This window comes from Salminus brasiliensis, chromosome 7 (genome assembly GCF_030463535.1).
Source record: "Salminus brasiliensis chromosome 7, fSalBra1.hap2, whole genome shotgun sequence".
Lineage (NCBI taxonomy): Eukaryota > Metazoa > Chordata > Actinopteri > Characiformes > Bryconidae > Salminus > Salminus brasiliensis.
In genome coordinates this window covers 3,090,683-3,113,344 of record NC_132884.1, presented here as the reverse complement: position 1 = coordinate 3,113,344, position 22,662 = coordinate 3,090,683, and the positions used below count along the sequence as shown (strand labels likewise).

Here is a 22,662-nt window from a genome sequence, read left to right as displayed (position 1 = left end):
TTTATTTTTATTATAGTATTTAAGGTAATTATGTAACGAGTCATATTTGATTGTAAAGCACAATTTAAAACGAACATAAAATTACAATGAAAAGCTGCATAAAATCTGTATTCCTTATGGAAAGTAATATTTCTTATTTGATGATTATGCTCAGAATCCTCTGCTCCCAGAAAATGCCCTGATATTAACTTCTTGTAAATGTACTATTTAGTATTCATTAAAGTGCGAGTTGGGTGGCATGGTGGTGCAGCAGGTAGTGTGTGTGTAAGCCACATTGCTCCATGGGTCTGGGTTCATAAGTGAGTCCATCTTTCATCAACCGCATGGTAGATGGACTGGCCCCTACACTTGAATGAATCTGTGCAATGGCCTCGTACCCTGTACATGCCTGCCTTGTGCCCAATGATTCCAGGGAGACTCTAGGCCCACCACAACCTTGATGAAAAGCTAGAAGAGTTCGAAGACAAAAAGCAGGCTGGACAAAGCTCTGGTACTGAACTGTTTTATTTACTGAGTTTTTATTGGTTGTTTCAAAAACGTCCTCTTATCGAACGATGGCAGAGCCAGTGGGGGTGGGTTTGGAGGATGGTGGAGTGTTAGAAGAGTCTTGTTATAGCGCTAGTGGGCCAGCCAGCCCAGTACTTTTCAACCAAGCAACATAGAAATATTAAAATAGATATGTAGAAAGGCACATATTTTTTTGTCAAAATACAATTTTGGCATGCATTGGCTTACAAATTAAAAACAATCAATAAAATCAGAAGCGAAACAAAAAAAAAAAAAGTGGTAAACTTTCAAAAGCTTTGACCTTATAAAGTGCCTGTTCCTTTGAGAGCAGGACTCACAGTATAAACGTTCTGTTCCTCCTCTTAAAAAAAACAAACAAAAACAAAACCTATATGAATAAACACCACCATTGGCACAGGCCATGTAATACACTTACACTCATAAATACTCGCTCACTGAGAAACAGCAACAATGCAAATGCCTGTTTGGTCCGACATACAGTAGCAGTCTGCTCGAGTACAGTGTTGATCTAGGCTTGTCCTGAGAGAAAGAAAAAGAGAGAGAGAGAGAGAGAGAGAAATAGAGAGGAAAAACATCCCTCGTCCGTCCCGGCGTGCCGCCAACCAGCGAGCTGGATGCACAGGAGTGGGTGGAGGTTCAGGTTTTGGCACGTTTTCTTCTCTGTGGTGTGTGACGATACAAGCACTTCTTTAGGTCATGCCCTTGAAGCTGAAAAACACCTGATGTGCTTTCTCTGCACTGTCGGAGCAGAAACTACCGGTTAAACAGCGAAGAACCCACGGCTGGCTTACAAGCAAAGTAAAAAACAAAGAAAATAAACGAAACAAACGGAAAGGGTTAACCTTGTACTGGCTTAGTTTCGTGTTAAACTACAAGGTAAAATAATAATAATTATTAAAAAAAAAAACTAAATCAAGCACAGTGCACGAGAAAGAATTAATCAGATTTAAATATACAGAAAAAAAAAGCACCCTGCAAGTTCCTCTCCGTCCCACCGTACTTCAAGTATGTACTTCTCGCCTTAGAATTAGCCAAACTAGACTCGACGTCTACGATCCTGCGCCAGGTTGAGGTTTGAGAAGTACAGCAGAGCTGGGTCGAGATTTCGGGTTTGCTAAACTACATGCAGCTAGAGTTTGCACAAAAGCACTGAAAGATCTACAACAGCTCTACTAGAACTGCAGCTTTACGGGTCCTAGACTCGACAAAACTAGACCCTATGGAGTTTCCAATTTCCTAACAGTTGTGCACAATGGAGGTGAAGCTTGTTGAACCCTGGTTACGCTGAGTCTAGCTTTGATGTTTGGGCTTCACCATTAAAATGTGCATCAGCAGTTTATAATCCACCCAAGGGTGAGAAAGGCCAGACCCAGACTCACACACACACACTCACATACATACATAAACACACACACACACACACACACACAGGTGCTGTGTGTTATGGCTGTGCAGGAAAGAGAAATGCATCATTCCAGTTTATTCTGGGCAGAGATGGGCAGAGAGGGGACCAGTGCTGCCACCTAGTGGTTTTGGGACGACAGTGGCACACAGGGGTATAGGGGCTCATCTGGAGAGCTTGCTGATGACGCGGATGAGCGCAGCGTTCTCGTCTTTCAGCCTCTGGTTGTCGGCGCGTAGATCAACAAGAATCTGCAGAGATAAAGAGAGGGAAACATCGGGAATGAGGAGTGAGAGAGAGAGAGAGAGACCTCCTGTGGATTAAGCTAGAGGGCTAAAGGGGTATAAAGCCCCCCAGCATTGAGCTGTGGAGGACTGTGTTCTCTGGAAGGATGGTTGGAGCTCAATCCAATACTTTTGGGATGAGACGGACCTCATTAATGCTGGTCACTGAATGCGATTAAATCCTTACAGCAATGCTCTATAAATAAATAAAAGTATTTGGACGCCTGCTCATTCATTGTTTTTAATATATATCTGTGACTGTGATTAAGTAATGGTGGGAGAGGGAGGTTCAGATATTCAGATATGCTGTCCTGGGATCCACACAGAGTGAACTTGCAACACCTGAGCATGTCTGTTTACATGAGCCTGATTAATTGATTGATTGATTTGGGACAATGCACAATAACCAACATTTCAATTTCCACATCAATGTAAATGTGCTAGAGTTAATAATAAGCTAATAAGCTCATTTTCATCTGTAGTCCCTGGGCAAGTGATTACAGACTAAAGGCTTAAGATCATCAGATCATTAAGCACCAAAATAATAAATAAATAAATAAATAAATAAATAGATAGATAGATAGATAGATAGATAGATAGATAGATTTCCACAATGCAATAGTCTACAATAGCTGCTGTTAATTGTGAGTAAGCTGCTGTAGGCTGAACAGGCGGATTTCTAGAACAGCTTGGTGTGAAGATCAGCAGCTCTACAAACACAGATTACCTTAAGCTCGTCCTCCAGCTCGGATGCTTTCCTCTGAAGTGCTTTCTTCTCCTGTGGCGCACACAAAGACATGAGCAAGCATTATACACGCTACACTAGCGCTCCTCTAGTAAACCACCCCAGTGTATGACCATAGCATCTCTAGAGATCTGACCAGGGTCATGCTGCTTCTTTGATTTCCATGTCCTGTATTTATTGGCATGTGAACTGGTCCCTGATCTGACTGGTGTGATTATAAATAGCTGGGCTCCCAGCTGAGGTAATGACAGACTGCATCAGTGAAAGCTTGCATGAATTCTCTTACCAGAGGAAAAGTGAAAGACAGAGACAGAGAGAGATGTGTGAGTGTGAGAGAGTTGACGGCTGACCACTGAGTCGAGCTGGTTTAAACCGCATGCGTGGCACAAAGAGAAGGAGGACGCACTGTCAGATAGGAACAGTGGGTGTCAGACATACGAGAACAAAAACACTCACAAATCTCTCCAGTTCCAGCAGGGCAGGTCGCTCACAGCCATTTTCCTGATTCTGAGTGCAGGGAGAGAGAGACAGACAGACATGCAGATGTTATGAGGGTAAACACTAACACTGTTCTGCTGTTCCCAGCTGTACATTCTCACTTAGCTGAATGAAACAAAACAAAAATGCAATATCATCAATTAATGAATAATAAATTATATAATAAACATTTCACATCACATACACTTAATTGACAAAAGTATTGGGACAGTATTCATAGTTTCTTTTGAAATCAAGGGGAATTAAAAAGAGTTTCTCCTGCTTTTGTTGGAGTAACTGTCTCTACTGACCAGGGAAGAAGGCTTTCTACTAGATTTTGTTGGAGCATTGCTGTGAGGATTTGATTGCATTCAGAGGCAAAAGAGTTAGTGAGGTCAGGATGTTGGGTGATCACCACTCCACCTCACCCCAAACGTACAGATTAAATGGAGAACCATCTATCATTCCAGAGAACACCGTTCTTCCACTGCTCCACAGCTCCTCAATGCTGCTGGGGGGCTTTATACCCCTCTAGCCCACGCCCGGCATTTGGCAGCATGGTGCCAATAGGGTCATGTTGTTTATCTGCTCCAGAGAGTAGTATTCTATTGGCAGTACTTCTCTACTGGGACTAGACAAGCTGTGTGTGTGTGAGCATTTCTGTGTCTTTGTCAGCAATAGGTGCCACAAAGTAGCTGAATGCCTTCATTAGAAGGGGTGTCCACAAATTTACAGAGAAATGATGAAGGTATGAACGTTTGGACTGTATAAAGCAGACAATGACAAGCAGCAAGTTCTGCATTTCAGACCTTACATATTTACAACTTCCCCAAACCCTCCCATCGGCAGACTCTCTCCTCACACACACACACACACACACACACACACACAGTGTTACCTGTCTGAGCCGCTCCAGTTCCACCTTGCTCTCACTGAGCTGCAACTGTGTCTCCTGGAGCTTCTCCTTCAGCGTTGCGTTCTCCTTCAGCACGTCCACATACAACTGCAGAGAGAGAGACACACAGAGGACAAAGAGAGAGCGAGAGGACAGATAAAAGAGAGCACAGGAGTGAGACAAAAAAGAGGCTAATTCTCATACAGCTCCTCATCTCTATTAAAAACATGACTTTTCAAAGTTTGCATCACAAATTCAGATCCAGGAATGTTGAGTGTACAGAGGTCACTTTTTATTGTTACTCTGATGAAACTGATCAATAATGAGCAGGTCTGCTCAGAAACTATCGCTGTGCCTCCAACAGTAAAGGCAGCAGGAGCTTCTTTTATACAGTTTTATTAGGACTAGTGCAGAAATGCAGCACAGTGACTCTTCTCTGGTCCTGGAGGCACCCTACCCTGCACATTTTAGTGGACTCATTGCAATTGCAACATCTGGTGTGTTGGGAGCAGGTAAAGCACTGAAATGTGCAGGGTAGGGTGCCTCCAGGACCAGGGATGAGAAACAACCCTGTTCTATGGTCAGATTCTAATGACTTTAATGACGGACAGTGTGTTAGGTTTGATTTTTAAGAGGTTCATTCTTTTGGCTAGTCATACCTTTCTAAAATCCAGTGATAATGACAGTTTTGCATCTTCTGGCTGAGGATTACTACAGAAATGACAGGGAAGACAACACAGCAGAGTCAGTACGGATCACATTAACAGTTCTGAATGTTTAATATTAGAATATTTGCCACAGAACCACAAAAATACATAAAGACACAAACCTTGCGGTGCCGTCTCCCTGTGCAGGAACATTCACAACCAGGTCCTCAGTCTGAAAAGAAAACAAGCAGAAGTCATTCAAAGCCATTTCTAGATCTGATATTAAATTCAGAACATGTGAGACGGAGACACTACTCTAGATGATCTACTCGATGTTTAAAGCATCATTATGTAGAATTTCACCTTAAAATAACCTTTAAAAATCATGCTGATGCTCCACTGATTTGTAATTGGAAGATTAGCATCTCGGTCACTGCCACGCCAGGCTCAGCAGGCAGGATATATATATATATATATATATATATATATATATATATATATACACACACACACACACACACACACATTTCCGTGCAAAGCTTAATGGTGTGGCAGCCACTTTGCACATCAGGCTGACTGTGCATTTACAGAGATTGGTGGTTGGTAACAGTCTAAGTCCAGTGTTTGTTAGCACCGTTAGCCTAGCATCTCCGGTTTTAAACGGAACAATAAAATGTCAGATACCGAACATGTCATGGCTTACTGACTGCATCTGGAGTAGACTGCGTGTGTTTCTCTCACCTCTCCTAACGAAGCGATGCCAGTTGATCGCCTCTCTTTTCTCGCTCTGCGCCGATCCCTCACAGCCAGTTTGGCGTCCCCCTCTGAGCCAGACAGCTTCACAGGCTCTGTATCTGCAAAGAAAGATATGGACAAAAGTATTGAGACACCTGTTCATCCACAATTTATTCCAAAATCAAGGGAATTCAAAAAAAGAAAGAGTTTATCCGGCCTCTGTTGAAGTAACTTCTCTCTACTGTCCAGGGAGGAAGACTTTCTACTGGATTTTGTTGGAGCATTGTTGTGAGCATTTGATTGCATTCAGTGACAAAAGCAATAGTGAGGTCAGGATGTTGGATGATCACCACTCCACCTCATCCCAAAAGTACTGATTGAATGGAGAACCATCATCATTCCAGAGAACACAGTTCTTCCACTGCTCCACAGCTCAATGTTGGGGAGCTTTATACCCCTCTAGTCTAGATAAGCTGTGTATGTGTGTGAGTGCATTTGCATATCCGTGTCAGCAATGAGGGAAAACTAAAAGCAGCTAAATGCATCCATTAAAAGGGGTGTCCACAAACTTTTTGACATGTAGTGTAGGTATTAAAGATACGCCCAGCACTTAACAGTGCATTCAGTACTAAATGCTATGCTCAATACTGGAAGCTCAGGAAATCACTCATAAGGTAAAAGTGCATACATAAACATTAGGGCATCAGTGCATTGAACATACGGTAAACACTTACGTAGATGCTATTGGATTTCTCTGAGTGCATGCTAAATGTTTGGATGGATGTTGCTTTTACACACTACCCTGCTAAGACTGACCATAATTATTGTGATTACTGCACAACAAAGAAAAACTGCAGCTTGTTTCAGTTTCAGGTTGCAAGACACAGCACCCAAAAATAGCAGCTGTTCTATTTAAGTGCTAAGCCACAGTTTCTAGTGCTGAAGCTGTCTGCACATGCATCAGACAGTGCAGCTCCTACAGCAGAATGGCCTCGGCTGCTTTACTATGAGCTAGTTTGCACATAAATACACTGGAGTAGGGATATCTCAAGGTTTTTCACCCCTCTCGATCCAATCCGAGTCTCTTAATGCTGACTATCTGATACTGATCCGATCTTTGCGTTTCTATAAATAATTCACCACCTCAACAGTTTTAATTTAGTCAGACTAAATTCTAAACTGATTTGCTTTGTTTGGAACAAAATTTTCATTTTAATTTTATTTTAAACTGCAGTGTTTAATATCTTACAGTCCAGTCTGACCCTTCAGCTCCCAGCTCCTTTACAGCTCTGCAGTCTAATCAGTTAGTGTGTGAGAATTAGCATTAGCATTAGCATCTTCTCCCCGGTTCTGAATGCCCCACGTTCTCTCACTGGTAGAACATTAGAGCATTTCCACCACATTTTTGGTTTCTAAACAGGTGTAATTCCCGAGAAAAGACGAAATGGGAAGAACGTGGAGATAATGGATAAAGGGAGCCGGATGCTGTTGCTGCGTTACGTTTACAACCAGGCTCCGAGCTAACGCTAAAATAACGTTTTTTCCCCCTTTCCCGAACTCTCTGATCCACCTTAAATAATGCAGCAGTGATGCTCTGCTGTTGAAAGGTACACACTAACTGCGGCACTATTTAAGGTGGAATGGAGAGTTAGCATTAGAACCAAACTTATCTTTTATTTTGGCTGCTAACATTCTGCTCTGTTCTGTTCTGTTTGTTTCCCTTACTAAAATAATGTCACAGATTAACTCTGTCTGGGGTAATTTTAGAAAAAAACCAAGCAGCTGAGGATCATGTCTATTAATGGTGCCTAGAGGGCACTACATAACACTCTGATCCACTTCCAATCCTTAGGTTTGCTGTAGCAGAGACCTAAAAGCATTAAATATCCATTAAAAATGCCTGGATCTGCCCTAATCCAGAGTCGCTGGACTAGATCGGGACATCCCTACACTGGAGTAATTCATTTATTATTGGTGGATTAAAATAAGTAGGAATTTGAAATGGATTAAGCTATTTTTTATATATAACCCACACAGCTCAGGTGTGGCAAAGCAGGGAAAATACTAAACTGTGCACTCTTGGCCCAGAAACATGTTTTCAGTTGAAGATGTGCATGTTTGTAGTTTGATTTGATTTGTAAATCTGATTACCTCTCTCTGCTGGCGTTATCGTGACAACAGGGCTCACAGGCTGAAGACTGCGTTGAGGCTCAGTGTTCTTGCTAATGCTTCGCTCTGCCTCCTTCAGGTCTGTCAAGGTCACACCCTGTTAATCAAAACAGCATAAAAAAGGCATCAGTACTAATCAGTAATACGTAGCAAATTTAAACCGATGTTTAACAAACAAGAATCTATGCTCCTTTATAGCAAACAAGAACTGCAGAGCATGTGAATGAAGTTTACAGCTAAAAGCATCTGAAAACACGAGGAGGAGGGGAACAAACAAACAAACAAACAAACAAACAAACAAACAAACACATGCCTAAGAGTAAAATAATCAACCCTTGCAAATATACTGCAGACTAATCCAGGGCTGCCAGACCGTATGACGGAGGTTGTATTTCAGAAACCGTAACTTTACAGGAAAAGGGAAACCTTTCTAATGGAAGTCAATGTAAAAAGTCTTCTCGGAGCGTTTCTATTGGTTGACACAATGTAAAGAACAACCAGCAGATTAAAAAATGGCAAAAATTGAGATTTAAGTTTTTTTTTGTTTTTGTTTTTTTTTGCGAGACGATATGAGAGGTGTTCACCTGAGTGGAGCGACGTGACTGACGCATGAGGCGAGAGCGAGCTTTCCTCTGAGACTCTGACTCCTCATCTCTAACTGGAGCCTGGAACCTGGGTGAAAGAAAGAAAGAAAGAAAGAAAGAAAAAGAGAGAGAGCGAGAGAGAGCGAGAGAGAGAGAGAGAGCGAGAGAGAGAGAGAGAGAGAGAGAGAGAGAGAGAGAGAGATGAGACTACTACTGTATACTGTACACTTATACTAACACTATAAAGGCTTTGGTCACTAAGGAGGGGGGGCTAGGTGATCACCACTGCTATAAAGTGTCTATGATGTACTAATCTTAACGGGTCTACGGGGCTGTACATCCTACATTTTTTGTGTATTTTAAACATCCACCAAATCTAAAAAACACAAAACTTGTCCAGTCAAGGACATTCTGGAGCCATGCTGACCTCAGATCTGCTGAATTTTCTTCCCTTTCCATTTTATTTTATTTCATTTGAACAGTGTATGCAGATGATATTGATTGTTTCCAGGTATGCATGTGAGGTTGAGGAACCTCTATGGTACAATATTGATTTAAAAAGATGACCACATCCTGCTGCAGGTCTGTTTATAGGGCCAAGATGTTCCAGACCCACTCAGGTTGACTTCCTGGCATAATGGCCCACATTAAACTAGGTAGTGAGTGGAGGGGGTGGGTGATCTTACTTTTTGCCGTCACCGGAGGCGCTGCTGGGGCTTTCCCCGGCCGAGTCGAGTCTCTGCAGGGTGGGAGGAACGCGTGCAGTACGGCTCTCTCGCTCTTGCTCTTTTTCCTCTGCTTCTTTCTCTTCAGGAGTCTGGACACACACACACACACACACACACACACACACACACACACACACACACACACACACACACACACACACACAGTTGCACATAGTTGCACAAGACGCTGTAGCAGCATGTATTAACAGGAAATACATGTTTCTGTACACAGTTTGACACATCATACAGCAAATTAGGCATCTGACCTTGTCAGCTGGGCTGACTGTGGAGGTAGTGATGCTTTCCGTGTCTGGACTCGATATTGTGGAACCTTCTACAACAAAGACAGAGAGAGAGAGACGATATTATAGACTGTTGCAGAACCAAAAGTGGCTCTTCTGTGGCATTACATAATCATTTGTAGCATCTTGTTGTACGAGTGTATTAGACAGTACGGAGATATCATTGAGGGTCCAACTGATAAAGGAATTGATCTGAATTTAAAGAGCCATCTCTAAACTGTGTATTCTATGTGAAATTACAGGACGGGAGGTGGGACACATGGCTCTACATAAGAGAGACACTGACCACTGACAATGGCAAAGGTCTACATAAAAAAAAAAAAAAAAAAAAAAAAATATATATATATATATATATATATATATATATATATATATATATATATATATATTTACATAAAAAAATTTATTTATTTACATTTATATATATATATATATATATATATATATATATATATATATTTACATAAAAAAATTTATTTATTTACATTTTTATATATATATATATATATATATATATATATATATATATATATATATATATATATATATATATATATTATAGGCACTAATGGTGCACTTATGTAAAACTGCCTGGTCGAGAGAGCTTTACCAGGACTGCTTTCTTTCTCCTCGCTCAGCTCCAGCCCTCCAGAGACCCCTCTTTCCTTTGACTGATCCTGTACACTAATCTTATCTCGGCTGCTCATCCTACACACCGAACTCCTGAGAGGAAGAGGGAGAGACAGAGACAGAGACAGAGACAGAGACAGAGAGAGAGAGAGAGAGAGAGAGAGAGAGAGAGAGACAGATAATATACTGTAATGGTTTATTCACATACAGTGATGTTAAAAAAATAATAACATCATGACACCGCATGAAAATCTTTTACTTTAACATATGTAAACATCAGGACATGTGATCTTCATTCAAACAACATTGAGAGATGGAGGTAATGAATTCTTTTTAATACCCTTGAATTCAGAAGAAACAATGAATGAGCAGATGTCCCAATACTTTTGTCCATAGAGTGCATTTTCCTTGTAATACTTTTCACTCCTAATGTGTGACCTCTGTTGCCCATGGTATACCTTTTCTATTGGTTTAGAGTAGTTCAGGAATGGCAAAGTCAAAGCCTGAATCTAATCCTACTGAGATGCTGTGGGGTGGATTTGCAAGAAAATCCCTGAACCATCCCACAGCTGCAGGAATTCTGCATGGAGGAGTAGGAAAATCTTTTTCCCCGTCGATGTTAGAGACTGATCTAACTGAGGTCATTTCAAAGGGGGATAACACCAGCTATTCAGGGATAGGGTATCCTAATTAATTATTTCTAATTATTTACATTTTATAAATGATGTCTTGTGTGTTTAGTTATATTACCTCTGTCTCTTAATACTGTTTAATGAAGACTAAATGTCCAGATGTTGAAATATGTTCAAAAACGCAAAAGTTTTCAAGGGGTGTTAGAAACAAGAGTTGCAGCATCAGTAAAGAAGCAGAACCTGCGCAGAAGTAACAAAAGACAAACACAAACAGGAAATACAGCCAGAGGCCGATTTCTAACCTGCGCCTTTTGTTTGCGGCGTTGCCGTTACTGGCCGCCTGTGCGTTCTGTTTATCGTTGATGGCCTGTTCAGTCCGCCACTGCAAAACAAACACAAAGTACTCACACCACACACAGAAGAATCTGCAATCATAACTTCTAGCCTCAGTCTTATATCGTATAATGTAATGGGTTCGCAGGACCTTTTTCCTTGAACACATACACTACATGTCCAAATATTTGTGGACAACCCTTCTAATGAAAGCATTTAGCTACTTTAGGTTGCACCTAATGCTGACACAGATGTGCAAATGCGCGCACACACACACACATAGCTTGTTTAGTCCCTGTAGAGAAGCACTAATACTAGTACTGAACCTACTGGCACCATGCTGCCTAATACCAGGTGTGGACTAGAGGGGTATAAAGCCCCCAGCATTGAGCACTGCTGTGGAGCAGTGGGAGAACTGTGTCCTTTGGAATGATGGATGGTGGTGCTCCATCCAATACTTCTGGAATGAGTTGGGGAGTTGGGGATGACGAGGTGGGGTGGTGATCATTCTCCAACATCCTGACCTCACTAATGCAACCAGACCCTCACAGGATTGTAGACTAGATTTTTTTAAATTTGATTTCCAGAAACAAATAATGAGCAGGTGTCCCAATATTTTTGTCCATGCAGTGTATTTTCCTTATAACAACGCTCACTACTACTGTGTTCTAATGCTCAGTATTCTGTGGCCTATGGTATAGCTTCTATTGGTTTAGATTTGTGCAGATGGACATGCGTCTATGTTGACAGTGTGTCGTCTTACATTAGCTTGTCTAAGAGATAGCTCCTCCAGAAAGGTCACCAGACTTTCATCAGCCACATCAAATGGAGTCTGACCCTGCAACACACACACACACACACACATTTAGAGTTATTACATTTACCACCAGCAAATATCACCATTCACCACGACTATGTGGAGTCAACAGTCAGTCACTTACACGCCTCTCATGACAATTAAAACCACTCCAAGACTTTTACTGACTGCACACGGTGTCGTTGCTGTAGAAAGGGAATTCTTTAATGAGTGCATCTGGCTATTTACGTGCAACGCAAGACCACTATGACAGATAGGCAGGAGATAAACAGACACAGGCGTGACCCTGTCAACTCTCCCACATCCTGACAGAATCTGTCCCGCACCCTGACAGTGGCCTGTGGTAGTTAATGCGGTGACATACCCATAGAGGTTATAGTCAGTAGGCCACATTCATACTTCGAGAGTCAATCAGACAGGGGTACTGATTGCAGATCAGCATCATTTCTCTCCATCTGTATTAAAACAGGTTTGAGACCATTATTTTTATTTGTGTCTGTACCGGTCATCATCTTGCCCTTCATCAGTGCTCAGGGGACGCTGTTGGCTGGGTATTTCTGGTTGGTGGACTATTCTCAGTCCAGCAGCACTGCTGTGTCTGATCCACTCGTACCACCAGCGCAGCACACACTACTAACACACCAACACCATGTGACTCAGGTCATGTCACTGCAGTGCTGGGAATGAGCCACCAAATAATAGCTGCTCGTGGAGGTCAGTCCTGTGAGGTCCTGACCATTGATTAACTAAATATGCAAAGAAATAGATATCAGGGCTACAGCCTGGAGTTATAGAACTACACAGTGCTCCTATATGGTCAGTGGAGCCGATATACTGGGCTTCACTCCAAACCAGGGGTGGTCATAATATTCTCTCACATATACACACACACAAATCTCAGCACAAATGGACTGTGTATTTGCTACACAGTCATTGCACATGTAACCCTCTCCCAGTTCCCGCTCATGTGGTTACTACTCACAAAGAGGCGCTGTGTGTGTGCGCGAGAGCGTCTGCAAGTGTAGCCTGCATTAGCTTAAGTGTGGTGAGCTCTTTGGCACAGTAGGGCACCTACACACATCCGCTCCGCTGCTGCTCAGTTGCACAAGGTGCTGTGCTCCAAGCCCACTCAACCTACTTTCACAGAGCTGACTAATATCTGCTGCTTTCAGACCGAGAAGAAACTGTGTGCTCTTGCAGACGACTGTACTGGCCTGTGCAGTCTTTTAATCCTCTCTCTGTCTGTCTTTGTCTCCGAACACTACCACATACCTCTCTTTCTTGGTCTACTATTCAGATGCCTCATTCCCCATCTCACTTCTCTCTATCGGAGTGTGTCCATTTCTCTTTCCCTTTCCCTTTCCATTCAGGTGTCTCTTGCTCTCTCCTGTATGCTGTTCTACTGATGTGCTACTAATGATATAAGCCCAATTTGGCTGCAGATACATGATGCAAGTGCTTCACACAACAACACAGGATTCAAATCATTAGTAAGAAGCAGTTACATTCAGAATATCCCAAATACCTCATATTTCAAGGGTGCCGATAACATTTCAAGGCACAAATTATGGAGACAGACTGTATACGCTTACCAAGCACTTAAGTGGGAACCCTATGCTAATACTGGGTCAGGCCTCCGATTTGCTCGCAAAACAGCCTCAATTCTTTATTTAGGTCCATCACTGAACTTTACCTGAAGCTGCTGGACCACATATGCATAGCTGACTTTACAGACTGCACTACTGCATGAATAAACGGACCAGTCTCGCTCGCTCACCCCATTGCTGCGGGCCTCCATGTCACACAGTTGCTCTGCAAGGAGGTTGCAGGCCTCTCTCTGGCCCCAGTGTGCTGCAGCGTGGAGCGGAGTCCAGCCGTCCCAGTCTTTAGCGGACACGTCCAGCCCGCACTGACACAGCAACCTGACAATAGAAACAAAGAGGGAAGCAACTAAACCAATGAAAGACCTTCGAACATACATAGCTAATTCTAATGTACATTAAGGCAGCATTAGGCTAAAATTAGGCTTTTTTTTGTCCTCGGCTGCCTCTACAGTTGGGGAGTGTCTTTAACTTTCACACCACAGACATAAATACATATCATACTCCCTCATAGACAGCTGTTCACATGCATTTGTTGACAAGCTACAGAGAGCAGAGACACAGAAGCAGCATCGAAAGGTAAAGAAGCATGTGGATTGAGGTGGTAGAGTAATACTACAGGATCCTACATAAATATGTGTAAATAAATGTATAATATCTGCATGAATAAAAAAACTGCAGTTCTAAGGTAAAAAAAAAAAGATATATATATTAAATAAAATTTAAAAAAGTATTTTTTATTAATTTATATATTAGTTATATTATCCATTATATAGTATCCATGATAGCAACATTACACTACAACATGCTAGCGCTCTATACACTGAGGAGCCTATCAGCTATTACGTAATGCACCTCTCCAAACAAGCCCTGCCTATAATCTGCCTACGCCAATGAAAAAGACCCCGGTCGAGTCATTTTTACCCCCCGTCCTCAGCCCACTGCTCTCAGAACAGCCAAATTCCCTTGCTTCCAGGCTGAGCTCACAATGCAATGTGACAGAAAACTGATCCTGGGTCAGCTAAAGCAGCAGAAGGACGGTTGGAGGAATGTGGCCATTTCCACAGGAAGTCTCTCACAGGAGACAGGAAATAAACAGCAGCTATTCTTAGAGAGATCAGAGAGCTGTCCGACCACGTGCTGCCTAGGCCGTGCTGAGAGCACCCCACCCAAGAGACAGATCTAATAGATTAATGGCAGCTGAATAAGCCAGGCTGAATTAAGGGATAACTTGATGAAATGATGAAAGAATGCTGCAGGCCTTGCCAAACTAGAGATCATGCCAGCAAGCTTTCCCCAAAAGCTTAGTGCAAATCATAAGTGACGTATCAATTTAATGGATGCGGTAAAATAGAAAACTGGCAGCTTAATAAAATACATTAATATTTAATAAAATGTATTTTATTTGTCCAAAATTACATTTTTAAATGTATAAATCTAATAAAGTCTAGTGTGTATTTTTTACTGTCTATAATGTACTACTATGCACATGATTCTGTTGTGTTTTCTGCTTATTCAGCTTGTTTTTGTGATAATATCTTAACACCCCTAACAGTTAAACAAGTTGGCTTTCTCTCAGCCGCATTACTTGATGGCCTCCAGGTAGCCCTTGGCGGCAGCAACGTGTAGCGGAGTGGCTCCGGTCCTGGGGTGGCACAGGTCAGCGGGTAGTCCGTCAATGAGCCAACTGCGAGCGTCGCACATAATAAGCTCCTCCTCCAACCGCTTAGCTGCCTCCAGGTCCACACCTGGACATTACACAGAGAATTACAGGACAGGTTTTAAAAAGGGGAGTCAAAAGAGTGCTACACATATGTAGTACTGGGACTCTAGATCTCATCAGAACATATGCAGGTAAACATGAATCCAGTAAAAAGGAGCAAGAGCTTCTCATTCTGAAGACAGAAAGTAGGTAAGATCTTGTGAGCTAGTCTGAAGAACAGAGCTCGGTTCCTCCAGGTTTCTCCTGGACGCCCCCCAGTCCAGCCAGCACAGCGTGGAGGATGTGTTCAACTCCATCAGCAGTAGCAGCAGCAGCAGCAGCTCATCTTATTTACCATCATTAAGCCCTGATTCCCCACCTAACCAAACCAGGTGTTGATCTGAGGAGAACTCTAAATAATACTAGACTCCATGAGAGAGGAGAACTTTGGAGATGTTCTAATGATGAACACAGTGATGGAGAACCACCACCACTTTTATTAGTGTTTATTTAAATATCAGTGTTTTACTGAGGGCATAACACTTACTGCCCAGAGAAGCAGATTTTTTTATTTATTATTATTATTATTATATATACATAAATAAGGGCCTCTGTGTGTCCCAAGTGTACTGTATGTGTTATGTAATGTAGTTACTGAACTATTAATAGTATTCACACGAACAGAAGACCTAAAGCAGCATTATGCAGCAATGCTACACGGACTGTAATACAGAAGATGGCGTCTCTGCTACTGCACTATGGTGGAGCTTTGGTGGAGCGGCAGGAGAACCACTCTCCAGAACTGCGTATCCCGAGTCACGTTTGTGTAAAATCCTCATGCTTCTTTCAATTCAGCTTGTCAACAACTGTATGTGTACAGCTGTCCATGAGGGGGCGCTCAAACCATGACTTAAAAAAAAGTTAATTACACTCCACAATTGTAGGGGGAGCCCCGGAGCCCAGAAAAATACCAATACTCACATAATGCTGCTTTAAGACTGAAAAGTGAGTAATTGGGTGTGTCCCAATTGCGTACTACTTAGTAATTAGTAAAATACTAACTAAGTTTTTATGTTTAGTATACAGTCTATACTATATTAGTGCATGGCAGCAATTGGGACACAGCCAGTTCTGTTTTACTGTAAAAAGCATCTAGTATGTGTTACAATATGTATGTGTTGGTATATGTTAGTATGTGTAACAATACAATGTGCAATATTTTTCTCACCCCCCCCCCTGTCCCTCCCACATGTGCAATTAATTTGCAATTATTTGTAAATAATATTTTATTCTTCTATTATTTAATTGTATATATATTGGTAATTTATCTACGTTTGCATCTGAATGTCTTCCTAGCCCTTTGCTGCTGTGACATATAAAGGAGCTGGGACTAATAAAGGTCCTTATCTTATCTTACAATATATCATATAAATAAGAAAATAAACATCGTAACAGTTACAAACCACAAAAGACTCCAAAATAGTGCAAATATTCATTAAAATAGCCAAAATAACAACAAACATTTCTATTCTAACATTCTAATGCTTTTCCTTTTCATCCTCTCATATCGTTCTGCATCTCTTTTCTTGTTATATGCCTCTTTCTTGAGGCTAGATAAGGCTGCACGTATTTGGGAGCAAATCTAGGTGTTGTAAACGGTTACGTAAAAACGTCCACTGCAGTCTTTCTTCATCCCAAGTTGACTAACCAGCACGTGACCCGAGCAGTGCTCTGTGACAGCTGGGCCGTTGTGTCAGCAGCGCATCATGACGTTCATGCCCCTGCAGGACAGCGTGAGTGGGAGTCGCTTCACTGAGGGGAATAATAGACCTCTATGTCTCTCTCTCTCTCTCTCTCTCTCTCTCTCTCTCTCTCTCTGTCCATCTCTCTCCCTCCTTGAGCAGTGACTCACCCTGTTTCCGAGTGTGTTGCTGCAGTAGTGCCTCCATGGTCTCGTCTTCAGCGATGTCTAACGGTACGTCACCATCACAGTTCACCAAACTCAGAGATGCGCCTTGCTGCAGCAAGTATCTGAGACACACACACACACACACACACACACACACACACACACACACACACACACACACACACACACACGTCACACAAATACACATGCAGCCAAATACGACATTTACTACCTATACTATACGTCCAAAAGTTTGTGGACACGGCTTCATCCAACGGACGCATCCGGTTACTGTAAGTTACACCCATTGCTGACACAGATGTGCAAATGCACACACACAGCTTGACTAGTTCCTGTAGTAAAGTATTACCAATAGAATAGGACCCTCTGAAGCAGATAACACTGGCACTATGATAAAGCCCCCCCAGCATTGAGCTGTGGAGCAGTGGAGAACTGTGAGTGGGATGAGTTGGGGGTTCTGGATGAGGTGGGGTGGTGATCAACTCCTTACAGCAATGTTTCTACAGGATCCAAAAATCTAGTGGAAAGCCTTCTGCCCCCAGTGGAGACAGTTACTTCAACCTTTTATTTATTTATTTATTTATTTTTAGACGTTGATTTCAGGAAAAGAACAAAGCATGAGCAGGTGTCCCAATACTTTTGTCCATATAGTGTATACATGTAAAAATTAATGTCTTAGCAAAACCTTCGATGGCACTACATCTATTCACACACTCCATTCTAGATCATGAGAAGTGAAGAACATACTCAGTAATCTCCATGTTCCCGCAGGAAGCTGCCACATGTAGCGGGGTCCAGCCCTCGCTGTCCACCTGGTTCACGTTAGCGCCCTGAGACAGCAGGAAGGACACCACCTCCATGCTGCCATCGATGCACGCCTGAGGGACACACAAAACATCCCGGTAATTATCTGACGTATATACGATTCCCCAGCATATATACGGTTCCCCAGCATATATACGGTTCCCCAGCATATATACGGTTCCCCAGCATATATACGGTTCCCCAGCATATATACGGTTCCCCAGCATATACAGTCGATCAGTCACGGCATGTATATGAAGTCTTTAGTTTTGCTATGGAACTTTAGGACTAACGGAGGCCTATAGCCCACCACCTTGCACTGTACAAACAGCACGTCTCTCTCACTTTCTCTCTCTCACTTTCTCTCTCTCTCTCTCTCTCTCTCTCTCTCTCTCTCTCTCACACACACACACACACACACACACACACACACACACACACACACACACGTGTCACACAAACTGTGTTTTTTGCATTGCATTTAATGATCACATTCAGAGGATACATATCCGACTGCTTTTGATACACTACATGGACAAAAGTATTGGGACACCTGCTTATTCAATGTTTTTTTTTTTCTTTCTTCCAAAATCAAGAACATTAAAAATGTTGATGCTGCTTTTGTTGGAGTAACTGTCTCTACTGTCCAGGGAAGAAGACTTTCTACCAGATTCTGGAGCAGCATTGCTGTGAGGATTTGATTGCATTCAGCAACAAGAATGTTAGTTTGGTCAGGATGGAGGTCAGGATGTTGGATGATCACCACCCCACCTCATCATCCCCAACGTATTGGATAGAGCACCACCCATCACTCCAGAGAACACAGCTCAATGCTGGGGGGCTTTATGCCCCTCTAGTCAACGCCTGGTATTAGGCAGCATGGTGCCAATAGGTTGCGGTTGATCTGCTCCAGAGAGTCCAATTCTATTGGCAGTACTTCTCTATAGGGACTTAACAAGCTGTGTGTGTGTGCATTTGCACATCTACTGAGTCAGCAATGGGTGCAACTTAAAGTAGATGAATGCTAAACTCATTAGAAGAGGTGTCCACAAACATTTGGACATACAGTGTACCAAAACCAACACATGGTGCTGTCCACCTGGTGCAAAGCTGTGATTCCGTCTGCGTTGGCACAGTTGACCACATTCTCTTCTGAAGCCTCTTCTCCACCGCTCTTCTCCCGGGCTTCCCTCAGCATCTCCTTTGCCTCCTCAGTGTCTCCGCTGGCGCACACCGCCAGGAACTCCGCTGTTCTCTCAAAGCGAACACGCCGCCTGATACACAAACACACACACACACACACAAACAGAGGTCGATTAGTGTTTTCTGGGCCTCCTGCTACACGACGTTGCACCTGAACATCTAACCGCGGTTAGAAACGTCACTATTAAAGCAGCAGTATGCGAGAACTGGTGTTTTCTGCTCCGGGGCTCCCCCTACAGTGTAATTCACTTTCCCATCACTGCAGTAATAACAAAATCACGCTTTGAGCGCCCCCTCGTGGACAGATGTACACATGCACTTCTGGACAAGCTGAGAGATGCAGAAGCTTGATCTGAAGGTGTAGAAGCATGTGGGCTGAGGCGGTAGAGTAATACTACAGGGTTTGACACTAATATGACTCTATGGGTTAAGAAACGTTACACAGCAGCAGTTCTTCACCACCCGGAGTGGGAATGACGGAGACATCTTAATATCTCACAATTAAGATTTAACATCTCATGATAATAATAATTAGTATCTTAGTGATCTTAAAATGTGCATTTGCAGTCCTGAGCCCTGCGTTTCTCTCCACTTCATGTTGGCCAGGCGCTGCAGCAAAGCGAAACCATGTGGAGTGTCTGTTGTTCTTTATCTCACCGGCCGCTCTATCTTAAGTTCCAAGCTTGTCATGGCTCGTTCTGCACGGTTCTGAGCCCCCATTCCCTTCTTTTAGTATTTCGAAACGTCCCGCTCGGGTTTTAAACAGGACCCAGAACTCAGACCCATCCAGTGCACTAATGTCTCTATCTGACCAAGCTAAATCTGCTTTGGTCCAAATCAATTATACCACATGGTTAGAAAAAATTTATTTCAAAGGTCCTGATGAATAAATGTGGGAGGATTCAAATTGGGACTGTTAGATGTTTTCCCATCACACTAAATGTATTTTAGGACAGTACATGGTGAGGTTCCAATCTTTCAGTATGAAAGCCCACTCTCAACAGATGGGAAAAACCCACCCGTGTTCTCTCTCTCCTTCATGATTTCTACCAGCAGTGCAGCAAAACTGCAGCACCTTTACTTATTTTCTCAAAATAATGACTTTGTTGTTTAGTCGCCCACAAAAATGGCTTTGTATCTCAGGATCATGGTTTAGAATCTCACGAAAAAGATTTAATATCTCATGACAACAGCGTAGCAGCTCTACATGTTCCAGAAATGACATAGTACCTCATGACACTGGCGTAGTATCTCACAATAACGGCACAATATCTCACAATAACGGCGTAGTATCTCACAATAACGGCACAATATCTCACAATAATGGCGTAGTATCTCACAATAATGGCGTAGTATCTCACAATAACGGCACAATATCTCACAATAACGGCACAATATCTCACAATAACGGCACAATATCTCACAATAACGGCGTAGTATCTCACAATAGTGGTGTAGTATCTCACAATAATGGCACAATATCTCACAATAGTGGCGTAGTATCTCACAATAATGGCACAATATCTCACAATAGTGGCGTAGTATCTCACAATAGTGGTGTAGTATCTCACAATAATGGCACAATATCTCACAATAACGGCACAATATCTCACAATAACAGCGTAGTATCTCACAATAACGGCACAATATCTCACAATAATCGCGTATCATCTCATGCTAATGGCGTAGTATCTCACAATAACGGCGTAGTATCTCACAATAACGGCACAATATCTCACAATAACGGCACAATATCTCACAATAGTGGCGTAGTATCTCACAATAATGGCGTAGTATCTCACAATAATGGCGTAGTATCTCACAATAATGGCGTAGTATCTCACAATAATGGCGTAGTATCTCACAATAATCGCGTATCATCTCATGCTAATGGCGTAGTATCTCACAATAGTGGCGTAGTATCTCAACATCTCCCAGAAATGACACAGTATCTCATGACACAGGCTTAATATCTCAAAATACTGGCTTAGTATCTCATGATAATGGCTTAGTATCTCAACATCTCCCAGAAATTACTTAGTATCTCATGACACTGGCTTAATATCTCACAATACTGGCTTAATATCTCAAAATACTGGCTTAGTATCTCACAATACTGGCTTAGTATCTCACAATACTGGCTTAGTATCTCACAATGAAGATTTAATATCTCATAATAACATTATAGCATCTCAACATCTCCCAGAAATGACACAGTATCTCATGACACTGGCTTGATTGGAACCTCACCATGTACTGCTTAGTATCTCACAATAATGGCTTTAATATCTCATAATAACATTACAGCATCTCAACATCTCCCAGAAATGACACAGTATCTCATGATAATGGCTTAGTATCTCAACATCTCCCAGACAGGACAAAGTATCTCATGACACTGGCTCAAAATCTCACAACACCGGCTTAGTACATCAAAGATTATTTATATTAGCTATGTCACATTATAATAATGAATACATAATGATTCAGTTGTGTGTCATTCTGCTGCAGGCAGGAAGAGTCGGCTCCCACAGTTCAGAGCTCGCCCAGGCTGTAAGAGCTGAGTGAGGAGCCTCTGCATGCCAGAGACAACCGAGCCAACCGAGATATCTCACTGAATCAGGTGAGGGGTGATGCTTTAGACACCTGGCCTGAGGGACACGGGTTGCTCAACCTCTGGCGTTAGTGCTGCCTAAGAGCCGAGGCCCGTGAACCGAGTCGGTACCGAAAACGAGGCCGAGCGGATTCAGACAGATTCGGATCAGTTTAAAAACCTTCGCTTAGCTTTCTTCTCCCGGACCGGTCCGTTTCCATCCCGAAATCTCCCCTCCAGAACAGCCTCGCCTTCATCATCGTCGCCCTCCTCCTCCTCTTCCTCGCCCCTCCAGCGCCTCCTCGGAACCGCCGGTTCTCTGTCCGTATAGGAGCCGGACCAGCGCTTCAGCTGCTCCCGGCGCTGAGCCTTCGCTCCGTCGCCCATTTCTCCCAAGCCAAGGAGCTTTATCTGGGGCAGAAATATGCGCTCACTCGGACACACCCTCCATGGCGAGCTGTGTTTACGCGCCTAGCAGAGGCTGGCTAAGCTAACAGGCTGCTTCCTTATTCAAACGCCCTCGGAGGAAGTTTGAGGGGTGGCTAGGCTAGGCTAGGCTAGGCTAGGCTAGCTGGCGCGCTGGACGCGAACTACAACCAGTCCGACCAAACCTCCGATGCTTCCTGAGCATCTGCCGTGTTCACCGACTCGACGACGCTTTAACAAGAAGGCAGAGGTTTGACCGCGCAGGGAAAGACATAAATACAGCACTGTCGCCCCCAGTACTCCGCTTCTGTCATTAGCTCAGCGCCGCTTGTCAAAATATAAAAAAACTACACTTCACGCTTTGAGCGCTAGAGGGCGCTCCGAGATTTGACCGTTTGACGAGCGGTGCATCACACTGCGCTCCCCGGACAACTCTGCACCCTTAGGACCTTTTAGTAGCGTGTCCTGACCGCCTGATCTGAAAATTATATATAT

At 42.9% G+C, this 22,662-nt stretch overlaps 1 protein-coding gene across 1 annotated transcript; it reads right to left on the bottom strand.

The window, feature by feature from the left end:
• Window positions 1–488: 488 nt before the first annotated feature.
• ppp1r12c (protein phosphatase 1, regulatory subunit 12C) lies at window positions 489–22,517 on the bottom strand. Its single transcript, XM_072683440.1, has 20 exons — window positions 21,923–22,517; window positions 19,045–19,219; window positions 17,889–18,019; window positions 17,124–17,242; window positions 15,098–15,257; window positions 13,686–13,830; window positions 11,855–11,929; window positions 11,061–11,140; window positions 10,107–10,219; window positions 9,461–9,528; window positions 9,153–9,283; window positions 8,467–8,554; window positions 7,865–7,979; window positions 5,720–5,832; window positions 5,161–5,210; window positions 4,991–5,042; window positions 4,335–4,439; window positions 3,416–3,466; window positions 2,942–2,992; window positions 489–2,181 (listed from the first exon to the last, which is right to left on the bottom strand). Exons 1-20 carry the CDS (start codon window positions 22,126–22,128, stop codon window positions 2,095–2,097), a joined length of 2,115 nt encoding a protein of 704 aa, XP_072539541.1. The 5' UTR covers window positions 22,129–22,517; the 3' UTR covers window positions 489–2,094.
• Between the last annotated feature and the right edge of the window lie 145 nt (window positions 22,518–22,662).

Coding starts and splice junctions, on each gene's coding strand:
- ppp1r12c (XM_072683440.1), bottom strand. CDS start 22,128: ATGGGCGACGGAGCGAAGGCTCAGCGCCGGGAGCAGCTGAAGCGCTGG. Junction 10,220..11,060: donor GCCGCAAACAAAAGGCGCAG/GTTAGAAATCGG, acceptor TCTTCCTCTCAG/GAGTTCGGTGTGTAGGATGA. Junction 2,182..2,941: donor AGCTGGAGGACGAGCTTAAG/GTAATCTGTGTT, acceptor TTATCTCTGCAG/ATTCTTGTTGATCTACGCGC.